This window comes from Melospiza georgiana, chromosome 3, assembly GCF_028018845.1.
Source record: "Melospiza georgiana isolate bMelGeo1 chromosome 3, bMelGeo1.pri, whole genome shotgun sequence".
Lineage (NCBI taxonomy): Eukaryota > Metazoa > Chordata > Aves > Passeriformes > Passerellidae > Melospiza > Melospiza georgiana.
This window is the reverse complement of record NC_080432.1, coordinates 57,985,123-57,997,639: the sequence shown is the minus strand read 5'-3', so window position 1 is coordinate 57,997,639 and position 12,517 is coordinate 57,985,123. Positions and strand designations below refer to the sequence as shown.

The following is a 12,517-nucleotide window of genomic DNA, read 5'->3' as shown; positions in this document are numbered from 1 at the left end:
AGATCCTAGCCCTAGCAAGTCCTCTGCTGGCCTTTGTAGACAAGGGAGAAGGAAGAGATATTTGGTCATTGTCTGTCTCCTCTGGGATTGTTTTAAAATGCTCCCACTCCACCCACCTTAACATGCAGGTTGCCTGTTTTAGGATTGAAATCACACACAGAATTTTAATGCTTGCCATCCATAAATTTCCAAACAATGGCCAGCAAAAGCACCATTGCATACTTAACATCTGCTTTTTTTTGCACATGAGGAAAAAGTGACACACAGAAAAGTTAACACCAATGTCCTCAAAGTTAACGCCTATGTACCACTGAATTCAATCTAAGCTTGGAGTTCTAACAAGTTAGGGACATCTGTGCTCAGGTGACCTACATGGAAACTCTCCAACTCATTCTGAGCTCCATCTCTCTTCATGAAAACAGACCTATACCTCCAGCACACAGAGACTGTTGTTCACGCAGACACATGTATTGAAATGTGTGACAGACTTTGAACTTTTTGCATCTGAAAACTCCTTTGATGTTCAGAGATGTTTCCAGTTCATAGAGGGAGCCACTAGGTTAATTGCCAACGACAGAGTCTCATAAGGTTTTGAAAAGCAGACTTTATTTAATAGGCACATCATTGCTTTAATAGCACTGGGCTGCACAGCTTGCTTCACCATTCGTAAATGGTTTTGTTTGATTACATTGCATTTCCTCAGTGTCGGTAGGATTCAAGTAAAAAAGTTACTGCTTTTATTCTCTGTCATTTCTCAAGGTGGAAAAAACCAGTAAACATCTAGCGCACAGGAGCAGGGTACAGACAGAACTGCCTGCGACGCAGCAGAACTCAAGACAAACTGAATTCTGAGCACTGAACAGTTAAAGCTGCAAGACAACCATACTACATTTGCTCAGATGGGAGTTTGCTTATGCAGGATAGAGATGAATGTTGCCCACTAATACATACAATGATGCACTCTTATACTGAGAAACAAAGACTGTCCAACATAGACAAGAATGAGGGTTTCATAACAAAACAGTTCACATGAAATTAGCTTTTCTGATTATAAAAGTTGTATTCCCTCAGCTGTAAAAGTCAAAGGCCTAAAAGAAAAGAACTGCTTACAGAACTCTAAAACTGCACTTTAATCAGCTTCCCCCTTATATTACAACTCTTTGAGACAAAAGCATAGCACTCTGGATTCCTTTTGTAATTAAGTAGTTTATGTGGTTGTTATATTTCTTCCCTGAAAATCTGCATTTTAGTATTTTATTAAATTCCACCAATAGAAGCATACAAAATCAGAAATCATGAGAGGAAAGTAATATTGCTCTATGAAAGAAAAAAAGCATTACTTCTAACATAGTTTTCTGAACATCATAAAAGAAGCACATATGGCATTGAAACATTTTGAAAATGGAGAAATATTTTGCAAGTTTCAACATTTTTAGGTTTCACATTCTGTTTTCTGAATGTATATTTCCAGAATTAATATCTTTCAATTTTTAATCGGTTTTGTAGCATTGCATAGGACAGACAACCTAAAACCAACAAGGCAGGTATCTAGCGTGCTGCACACTTTAATATACACAGGTTACTTCAGTTACTAGCGCTTTACACTGACGGAACCTACTGTATTTGTAAAATTTGTTTTTAAATCAGCTTGTCAAAGCTTTTGAGAAGCAATCTGGGCAATAAGGTGGGTATTTTTAGTGTTAACCATGAATAGAGCCAATTACTGACTCAGAGGTCGCTCTCTCCATACAGTGCTGATGAAAAGGAGGTGTAATCCAGAGCCCCAGGAACAGAGCCCGGGCCGGTGTACGGAGGCATTCTCTTGATGCAGTACTGAGCCTGCTCAGGAGGCAGCTCTCGACGCAACTCATCTGCCAGGATATAAGGCTGGGAGGGGGAAAAGGATTGACAAATTCAGTATTGGTTCTTCAAAATCACATAACATGTTTATTTTCTGTAACTAATAAATTTGGGCATCTTGCCAATTTTTCTGAGACCAAATGTTTTCCTCTGTAAATTCCATCACAAATTATGAGTTGAAGGGGGCAATTCCACCAACAAACTGATTAGGTCAAAATGCAGTGTCAGGATATGTGACTGTGTATATTAGCTACCAAGCACTGTGCAACCATGGGCAGACTGCTACAGAAAGAGCTTACTCCTAAATAGTCAGTATCTCTGCAGTGCACTACTGCCCCTTCTGCAGTGACAGGACAGATGCAGGTAGTTCCTGTTAGTTTCAAAGTTCTAATATATGTGTAAAGAAAGATGCATTATTTTTCTTAATGGCATGCCATTATGACATGAAGGATACCCTCTGTTAACAGACTTGACATTGCTTAAAATAGCAATCTAATTAAACCACTTTTTCCTGAGACCATCTTCCACATGAATTGCTACTGAGAACACGTCTGGAATTTAAAATGTGGTCCACATTAACTGAGATCACAAAATCAATACAAGCAGCGGGAATGAGAAAATCAATAGAGTGAGCTTGGGCAAATAGACCTGTACTGCTATGATCTCTCTCCACAGCACAGTATTGCTTTTGTGGCAGCACTGTTTATGGCCCTGATTCCTCCAGAAGCTCTTGTGTTGCCATTATACTCCCTTGCATCTTCACACACCACTCAGTCACAAGTGCACCTGGCAGTGGGGATGAAAGAATGCCAAATTCAGGAGCTTTCTCTACAAACCCAGTAACTACAGGAGGCTTCCTCCTGTTGCTCCTTCTAGGATATGGATACACCACATTGCATCATCCTGTTGAGTGACCTGTCCAGTCACAACATGGCTCACAATCAGGTGTAGCCTTGTGCACCTGATCTAGGCTGTGTTCCAGAGGGTCAAACTGCATTGAAACATTGAGACAACAGCATGAAAGGCAGAACGAGTTCCCCGCTAATCAAAGCTGTGGTGCTGAAATAACCTGATGTACAATATATCCATTATACAGGTCAACCATCTAAGTCTTGTCTAAGATGCCTAATTTTCTGTTGGCTCTCTATGATATGACCAATACACAGACCAAGCCTTGTATTCTGCGCCCATTTCAGGTAAGAGCCTTGGTTCCAAACAAGAAGAAAATGCACATGCTTTCTCTTAAGTCTGACAAACTGCAAACAAAGCTTCACTGTTACTAAAAGGCTTGTAACAAGAAGGGCTAAACAGGAGAGCAATTGAATCCTTGCAGCAGCAGCATGGTGACTGACCTTATCTGAAGCCAGGATTCTGAAGGAAGCTATCACTTGCTCAGCCGTGTCAGTGTCTGCTGTTTCCCTGGTCATGAAGTCAATGAAGGACTGGAAAGTGACAGTTCCTTGCCCATTGGGGTCAACCAGAGACATGATCCGGGCAAACTCAGCTTCACCCTTTCACAAAATCCAAAACAAAGAAAATGGTCACCATAATACTGATCTCCAGCAGCCTGAGCCTCTCATGAACCAGTGGGAACCACTGGCTATAGAGCTTGTAAAGCATCTTCCTGACTCAGGAACATCAACATCAGAGCCAATGAAATCTGCACCTTAAATGCCCACCCCGCCTCCGTAAAAAGGACTGTGCTTTTGGAAAGTGTATCCTTTGTCCTGAATACATAATATGTACCTTTCAATTAAATGTCACCATATTCTCTCCTTCCCACCCTCCCAAAATACTAGTTTAGCTTGTTCTAACTTAACACTTCATTTTCCATCTCATCCTAAATCCATTGTAATTTAGGTACCATGCAGGGAAGTGAAACAATAGCCCAACAAGCAGGGTAGTCACAGGCCCACAGAACTAAGAAGGGAAGCAATTCTGAAAATTTCATGCTAAATACAGGATAGCTTAACTAAGGATAATCTCTTTCTTTTCCATAAAAAAGGTGAATTTCAGAGGAAATTTTTAGAACAAATAATTGAAGCAAGGAAAATGTAACTCCCAAGGCAAGTTTACAAAAATTAAACAGTATCAAACTCATTCTTCGTCATGCAGGTAGAAAAGGAGAAATTTATAAAAACATCAGTTTAATAACTGTTAATTTCAGTTTTTAAAGTTTCATTAATTCAAAGAGCAATGCAGTGCACCACAGAATATGGTTTTCGAGTTTCTTGTTTTACTTTTAACTTCCCTTTTAACCATTTGAAAATAAAGAAAAAGCAAAGAAATTATTATCTCTAGTGTGGATGACATTAGTATCCTCTCTATTTAGATAAGCTTTAGTATTGCTGTGGTTAACATTTTAGCTGCAAGCAGAATCAGCTGACATTTTTTCTTAAAGCTCGTACCAAATCATAACCCATTGAAATTAAGCAAGCTCTGAAATCATCATGGTCCATCAATCCATTCTTCCTCTATTGATCAAAACAATGTAAGGAATATAGAAGGGAGGGTTTGAAGAATCCAAGGTAATTTCCAGAGAGATGATGTGTTTGGACCATTGGCATATTGGATCCAGTGCATGAACAGTATTCATTGATGTTGCCCGGTCAGGTCACCAGAACCATCATCAGTTTTAAAAAAAGAGGAAGAAGTAACTAACATATTACACACAGGAAAGAGACATTTTCACCACAAAAGGAGTAACATCAGGAAAGGTCAGGGGAGAGATAAGGGAGAAGGGGAGATGAATGGGACAAGAATACAGAGAACACAACCAGAGAAGACAAAAAGAAGAGCGAGGAGAAAAATTTGTTACTAAATTAGTCAAACTCAGTAGATGCTCAAAACTGCTTCCCTGATATGAAATATCTTTGAAATGTTCTGCGTGGAATTTCTATCAGCCAAAAGTACAGTGAAAAACAATGAAATACTTCCTTCCAAGGTCAAAGTAAATACATCATGAGAGCAATCTGGTGATATATGGGAAATAAGTACCGGGATTTTCCTTCTGACTGCAGGCTGTCAAGACCCTGAATACAGCAGAGATGTGCATACTGACTTAAAAGATGAGACCTGCAAGACTTAGGAGATCAGTTGAAGGCCTTGTATGAAATGAGGTTGCTCATTTTCCAGTCAATAACATATCTGCAACATTCTAGATTTGAGGCTGAGTAAACACAAAATGGCATGAAAGTAAGAAGGTAAATAAATCTTTCCTCTGTGCTGTGATAGACTGCAGAGCCTTGGAGAGAATTGTGTCATCCTGTATTAGGAGAGAGCATAGGAGAACTTGTATTGAGTCTGAGGAAAGGAAAAGTGACAAAAGTCTGAATGCAAGAAGCATAAGAGCTTTCCTAATCATCTAGTAGTGTCCAAAGAAAATATCTCAAACCAAGTAAAACAAACAAACTTAAAAATCTTTGAAAAAAAATACAGCTCAAAGTGATGCTGACAGTCCATCTAAACCAGTTGTGTTCCCAGAGGCAGGATCTTTTTAAAGCATTATGACCAACAGACTGGAGTTTAAACATGCGATCTTTTTGGCTATTGTTACATCTGAAAATAGAATTATTTTAGTTTCCTCTACCTGCAAGTCATTTCCAACCTGTCCTAGACTGATGAGGCAGGCTTTAAATTCATCAGACTGTAGATTGTCAGATTCGTCCTAGCATCCCATCACAGGCCATGCATTTGGGAAGGGGAAAGGAAAGAAAAGTCACAGATCAGGTTAGTTGGTTAGTAAAGAACCTTCCATTCACAAATTAATAAATACATTCTTCCAGAATTTCATGGAAATGTAATGTCAACATATGCAATGAATTACCTAAAAAGTGTGCAGTTTTTGCAGTTTCATACTTTAGACTTTTTCTTAGTAGAAGAGGGTCCTCACTTCAACTACAGAGTTAAAACTCTGCTTCCTTCCATCTTTTTTTTTAAATACCTTTGCTGTCAAGGCAGATTTCATTCTATGAACTTCCATTTGCTTCCTTCCTTTTCTGTTGTCATGCAGTGCACTGGAAGTACTGGAAGGGTCTGCCCAGGGAGGTGGTGGAGTCACCATCCCTGGATGTGTTTAAAAAAAGATTGGATGTGGCACTCAGTGCCATGGTTTAGTTGAGATGTCAGGGAATGGGTTGGACTTGATGATCTTGAAGGTCTCTTCCAACCCAGTAATTCTGTGATTCAGTGCATGTGAGATGCAATAAAAATATCACTGAACCCAGGCAAAACATGTTTTCCCCACTCAATTACTGTTACTTTGTTCTTGATCTGGTAATACTACTTAATATAATATGCATGCCTCAAAGGAGACAAGTACAAAATAAATTTATAACTGACAACTTATTTTCAGTTATCTGTCTTCTTTAACAATATATATAGTCAGGTTTTGCTTTGAAAACTGGCTTAAAAAGCACCATTGAATTCCAGGTTAAATGGTTTCTAGTAAAAAAAACACATCAAACTGGAATATGGTTTTGAACCAATATATTTTTCTATTTTGCAGGTGAAGGAAGTCACACTAACTTCTTAAAAACAGACTGGCTTGTCTTTTTCTTCCTGTTCATACAAAATGTTTCCTATCAGAGGGATACTTTAGAGTGAGTTAACATAAATACAATTAAGGAGATATTCCAAGATGAAAAATATTACCCTTATTGATTTTACAGACAGTTTGGAGAAGATCCAAGGTTTTCTGTCTGCTAGATGAATAATTAATTTTTAACATTTCTATACAGCTATGCATAGGTAAAATTGTACGAGTTTAACGAATGCACTGGGCTTATTTAATATACTAATAGGATGAAGTGGTGCTTTAGTAAGTTAATAAAACTATGCATTTTTAAAATATCATGCTGTTATTGACTGCCTCTGCATCAACATCCACCAGCCCCATAAAAGAAAGATGAAAAATAACAGTGGGAAGTCAATGAAGAGGAAGAAAGCAAAGTTACAAATCTGGAGCAGCATTTAGTTAAGAGCCATAATCACAGTTGTTTCTAGCCTTTAATATTTCCATTTTATGTGATGATTCCTATAAAGCTATGATGATGCTATAAAGCATTCAGAAATGGCTTATTTTATCATTCTCAAAATGTTAATCTAGGCTGGTTTGAAACTTTCAAAAGCTGTCCTGGAGACAGGCTATGGCAGGTCCCACCAGGGATGAAGTTACTCATTTTACTTCATTTCTAAAGCTGAAGATGCTTCTCTGTGACTGCAAACAAAGTGATACAAAAATGGGAGCTAAGAGCCAAATCCTGCCCCTCCGACTCCTCTAGCCGGTGTTGGGGGAGGATCACCAGCTACCATCCCATCCATGGGGGTGGGTGGGCAGTGTGTGCAGGAGCTGCCCAACCAGGCACACGCAGCAGCAGGAGCTGAGGCAGTGAAGGGCAGATGGCAGTGAGGGGCTGGCACATGCTCCAAGATACCATTTTCTTTAGGAGAGAAGTGCAGTGGCTGTGCTGCAGCTCAGAACAGTCATATGGTTAAGTGGGACTCCCCAGTGAGGGTCCAAGTAGTAGTGCCAAGTGCTATAGCAGGTTTTCACATTCTTGTAGTGAAATTTTCAAATCTTCATCATATGTTGCCTAAAAAAAGCATCTTTGAAGTATATCAGAGTTTCGTGGAATTCAATGGCATTTTGCAATTAAAGCATAGATCAAGCCCATGTGAAGGCTTTCTTAATTGGAAATGGTTCTTGACATTTACTTTTATTGTTTGCAGACCAACATTAGGAGCTGAAATTAATCTTTTAACAAATATAAATAACTTTTCCTTGCTTATATTTTCCTTCCAATACAAAGAAAAACACTAAAATCTCCTTCATGTTTCATTATTAGTCCCCAGAAATCTTTTCCCTTCTCCTTGCGATTTATATGTGACCTTATAAATAAAACAAGTGAACTTCTGAGTCAAACTAATCCATTCTTAAATATGTCCCTAATTTTCCTAAATGCTAATCGACCTGCATAAGCCTAAACATATGATTCCTTTAATAGAGAGCTGTTGTTTTTCTGTTAGCAAAATATAGGGTGGCATGATGCTATTTTTCTGCATGCAGAGCTCCTACTTGAAATCTGGAGTTTGCAGAAAAATCAATAGTAGAATGTATTAGCAGCCATTAAAATAGTACAGGCAGAGGAGCTGCAGATATTTCATCACGTACTTTGCAATCTTATTTAGAATTTACTAAATATACTGAATCTGAAAAAGGAATCCCTGCATAAAGAGATGTCAAAACCAGTGACTGACAACCTATCTGTGTGGTATCCTGATTTGGCTGCATACCATTATTCAGCTATGCACCATTTTGAACACTTCTAAGCTGCTTCTGTGATTCAGACATTGTGTCCCACTTTCTCTTTTTTTTCCTCCATGCAGTCACATTAAGGAAGGAAATATAGCAGCAATGCTAAAGATTTATATTTATAACTACAACTACACTGTGCCTTTAGGCACAATTTCTAGCAAGGAGTGGGGCAGCAGTGGTAAGCAAGGGTAAGCATCAGCACCCTCAGGAATAACCCCTGGGGCACCAGCATGTGAACATGGCTGCTGGGAACACAAGAGCCAAGAGGGCTCTCACCCCCATGAGCCAGGGGAGAGACCCTGTTTGCCACTTGCCTTTTCAAGGATGACTTGTAAAGCTCTCTGTACCAGCACATCTCTGCTGGGGATGCACTGAAAGAAGCATGACTCTTCCTGCCCTTGTAATTCTCACATGCACTGTGAGAATTTTTTTAAATATATTCTTCTCAGGGAGGAAGACAGGGGTTCCTTTCTCAGATTCACAAGTAAAGAAAGTTGTTTCTAGAAGCACCCTAAAAAGAGTTTTTAGATTTACGTATACCAAAATACATACTTTAAAATGGGGAAAGGAATTGCATATTAGTACTTTGCTGACATCCTCAGCACATGCTGTCAGACATTAAGAAATGTCTTAAATGTGAAAAATGCCACACAAGTCAGAGCTATACCATGCATAAATTATTCTGTTGTACTTAGATATTTAAAGCCTCCTTGTCAGTGACAGTATTAATTTTTGGGATCCTTTCTGGCTATTCATCAGGGTGAACAGCAATCCAATCCTTCAAGTGTATTTTTAAACTGTATCAGACATTCAGAAATGCTGCTAAGTGCCACAAAATTTTTACATATATACATAATTCCATCTGACATGAAGAAGACAGTATTTTTCATGCTAGTGCCTATGTTCAGATAATCCAGTTTTATCTTCATTTCTATTTAAGGAAATCAAAGCCATAAAACAATCCATTACTGCTTTTTCTATCTAAAGATGAACAAATAGAAAGTCTTCATTATTTTATGTATACTGAAGTAACTCTGAAGCACCCCGAATTGCCTTCATTTGCCAACACTAAATATTCGAATGTGCAAGGACACAGGAAAGATAGAAAAATGAAAAACAAGCCTGTATTTCTCCAACATGTTTGTTCAAAGCCTCCTTTTAGCCTGTGTAGATTGAGTTCCATCTGTCCATTAAACAGTGTAATTTAATCCTTACAAACTTCTCTTTTATCAGTGCTTCTACTATCTGTTCCCTGCAAAAAGCCTGGCTTGATGGTTGAGTCATTTTAGATCTTATCTTCTTCCTTTCTTTAACTTGCATTATGCTACTGAGAAAATAATTGTTACACTCTGTCAGTGCAAAAGTCCACCTAGACCAGTTTCTTGTTTGATTCTGAGGGATGGGGTATACTAAAGAGGGCATTTGTAAAATGGTGCTTTCCTTATGTGATCCTTCCAGACGTCTCTTTTTAAGCCATTGGATTATATTTGTCATGGGGGAAGGCAGGGTCTACAGCTAAGCTTGTAGACCAGGCTCACATTATTGAGGCTGCAGAAACAGATGAGGATGTATGACAGATAAAACATCTGTCTCCTTCTGCTTCTGACCTGGCCATTCAGGCTTCCTGCAACAGGAGCCAGGACAGAGGGACACAGCCTGAAGCCATGACCCATAATAGCCTGAGGAAAGAGACAGCCAGGGACAGGTAAGAATCTAAGAGCTGGGCAGCAATTTTGTGTTACACATTATTGTTGTAGCCCATCTCCAGTGTGCTAGCAGCTGTGTGACACAACCACCTTCTTCCAGGTCATACAGCCTTTCCTAAGGCCTTGCTCTGTGTTATGCTTTGGTATTTCAGTGTCTTACTGCATCTGCAAAGCCTGAAAATCCATGACAGTAGGGCTGGTTGGTGTAGGATTTAGCTTCTCCCTTCAAGCAGCCAGAGGCACCAAGAGCTGACTGTGATATTTCCTCAGCCACAGAGCCAGCCTTGCTGCGAGCGGGACAGAGAACTCACCTATGGGCTACAAAGGTACAGGGATGCTAGAAATGCCCATCCAGTGTAAAATAGACTTGGATTCCACCACTTTGCCTCCTTATCTTTAGGGCACTGCCAAATCTTTGTGCAAAGACCTTGGTTTCCCTTAGAGAAGTCTCTCAAGTACAGGCATGTAATTTATCCAGGCCTGGTACTTTGTCTGCTTTTAATAGCTCTAATTGCTCAATTATTTGCTCCAGTGCATTGGGAAAGCCATTTGGTATGCTACTTCCTTCCACCCCAGGAAAACTATCTCTGCTTTTATGATGTTATATTCTGCTTTCTTAGAAAATACAAAAAAGAATTATGCTGTACTAGAATCACATTAAGATTTTTCCATAGAATCCATTCCTAGTTCTGTGTAGCTACATTTCCCTATGCTTGTATGTTTCTTCAGCAAGCAGAGGTTTGATAATTCTGGTGTTCTTTTTAAATAGTTAGGTGTATTCTAAAGAAAGTTCAGTAAACTGACTGTCAGCATCCATTCCATATCAAATGAAAGTGCATGTATGGCAACCAATTTGAGTAGAGCTGGACAAACAGCACATAAGTGAAAAGGAAGTGGCATTTTGCTGTATCCTGAAATGATTTGAAGGACTGACTAGACAGACTGGTGCTGCATTGTAAGTTTTCAGTATTTGAACTGTGAACTTGGTTTTAAAGGTGGGTTCATGTGAGCACAGAGGTATCAGAACTAACTCATGTTCAGATTGTTCTCCAACTGCAAATGTCAGATCCCCATTTGCATATATTTTGCTATTGTGTATATTAATAGTTACCTTTATAACACCCTGTCCATAAATACTGTATAACTCACAGAAGTGAGTTAAGTTTCATCACAGCACTATTTTCCTTCCTACTTTTTTATTCATCCATATTTAGATAACTAAAAAAAGTAACAGCCTCTTATTTCCCACATACAGCCAGAAAAATAAAAGATATTCCTGGACAGCTGTAAGTGTCCCAACTATATTCCCTACAAATACATTCCCTAGGGGCACAAGTTGTGATTCAAAGGGGAAAAAGAACCTCTGTGATATAGATTCCAGCTAAATTTAATGAGATGGAAACAACAGCAAGTACTTAGAACATGCTGTACAGTCTTAAAATAAAAGAGTCATGTTATTTTCCAAATCACACGAATTTATGCAGTTCTGCTTATTATTTGGACAAATACTAAATCATAGTAGCACAACTATAATTCTGCATTACATTTAAAAAGCAAAAATTAATCTTTCATTTATTTGCACAATGCTGCTAGGCTGTGGGAGCCCTGGGCAACATGGTCTAGCGGATGGCATCCCTGCCCAAGGTGGGGAGAGTGGAACTAGATGATCTTTGAAGTCCCTTCCAACCCAAGCCATCCCATGACTTTATAAATTCTATCTTAACTGATCTTTTTTACTTTTTTAAAAAGAGCCCATTGCTAGCTCATTTTCAGGTTTTTTAAAAGGCTTATGTTTGGAATGCCAAGAAACTCGCTTTTGGGAAGAATAAATATTGCTAGCTGAGAAAAAGCAGGAGTACTGTACCCTGTCAAAGTGATTGAATGATGCTCTGAAGTCATTCATCTGTTCCTGGGTGATACCCTTGGCATCTCTTGTGAGGATCTGAGTCTCAACCTCATTGATAGTTCGAGCAATGGTGGTAAGCAGGAGCTCCCATCCAACACGGATGTGCTATGAGAGAGAAAATTCTGAGTTATTACAGAAGCAAATATATTCTTTTAAGAGTATAAAAAGTACAATAAGAAATAAATCAGCTCTAAATATTTATGTGATACTTTTTCCATACCACTAACTCTGTATTATGACCAAGGATCACTAAAAATAAAAATGGCCTTCAGAAAAATACAAAATTGGTTTCTAAATGGCTACTCCATCACTAAAAAATGAAAATAAATGAAAATAAAGCAAGTCTTATGAGACTGTCAGAAAGCCTGCCAAATTCCCTCTGCTGTTGCAGTCCCTTTAAATCAGGGAAGGTAGTTACACAGCACATGAGGACAGAATTAACTAATAAATAGAAAAGGGAGTAAATGGCTACCTCCATGGTATAGTTGGTGTGCTTGTTGTCAAACACCAGGGCTTCTTGAATAAGCTGATGATCTCCTTCCAGTTTGTCAATATTGTGTTTATAATTAATGATGTTGTGCTCATATTGCTTCAGCTGATTCATCTGGTCCTCCAAAGGCCCTGTCATTTCAATAGAACTGCGGGCAATTTCCTGTCAGAAGAAAAAAAGACACTCCCCAGTCCCAAAAAATTTAAACTTCAGCTGTGCCAATTTGACCAATCTTCACA

At 38.8% G+C, this 12,517-nt stretch overlaps 1 protein-coding gene across 2 annotated transcripts in view; it reads right to left on the bottom strand.

Annotated features, from left to right (window-relative positions):
- Nucleotides 1-589: 589 nt before the first annotated feature.
- The window catches only part of ACTN2 (actinin alpha 2), a 67,336-nt gene continuing 55,408 nt past the window's right edge, over nucleotides 590-12,517 (bottom strand). Inside the window, exons 17-22 of one of the 2 annotated variants that reach the window (XM_058019829.1) lie at nucleotides 12,261-12,440; nucleotides 11,747-11,893; nucleotides 5,450-5,527; nucleotides 4,269-4,334; nucleotides 3,213-3,371; nucleotides 590-1,887 (exon numbers count right to left, since the gene is read on the bottom strand). In XM_058019829.1, coding sequence (XP_057875812.1) covers nucleotides 1,729-1,887; nucleotides 3,213-3,371; nucleotides 4,269-4,334; nucleotides 5,450-5,527; nucleotides 11,747-11,893; nucleotides 12,261-12,440 — 789 coding nt within the window. In that variant the 3' untranslated portion in view covers nucleotides 590-1,728. The remainder of the gene's footprint in view (nucleotides 1,888-3,212; nucleotides 3,372-4,268; nucleotides 4,335-5,449; nucleotides 5,528-11,746; nucleotides 11,894-12,260; nucleotides 12,441-12,517) is intronic. The other variant, XM_058019828.1, reaches the window with a different exon arrangement.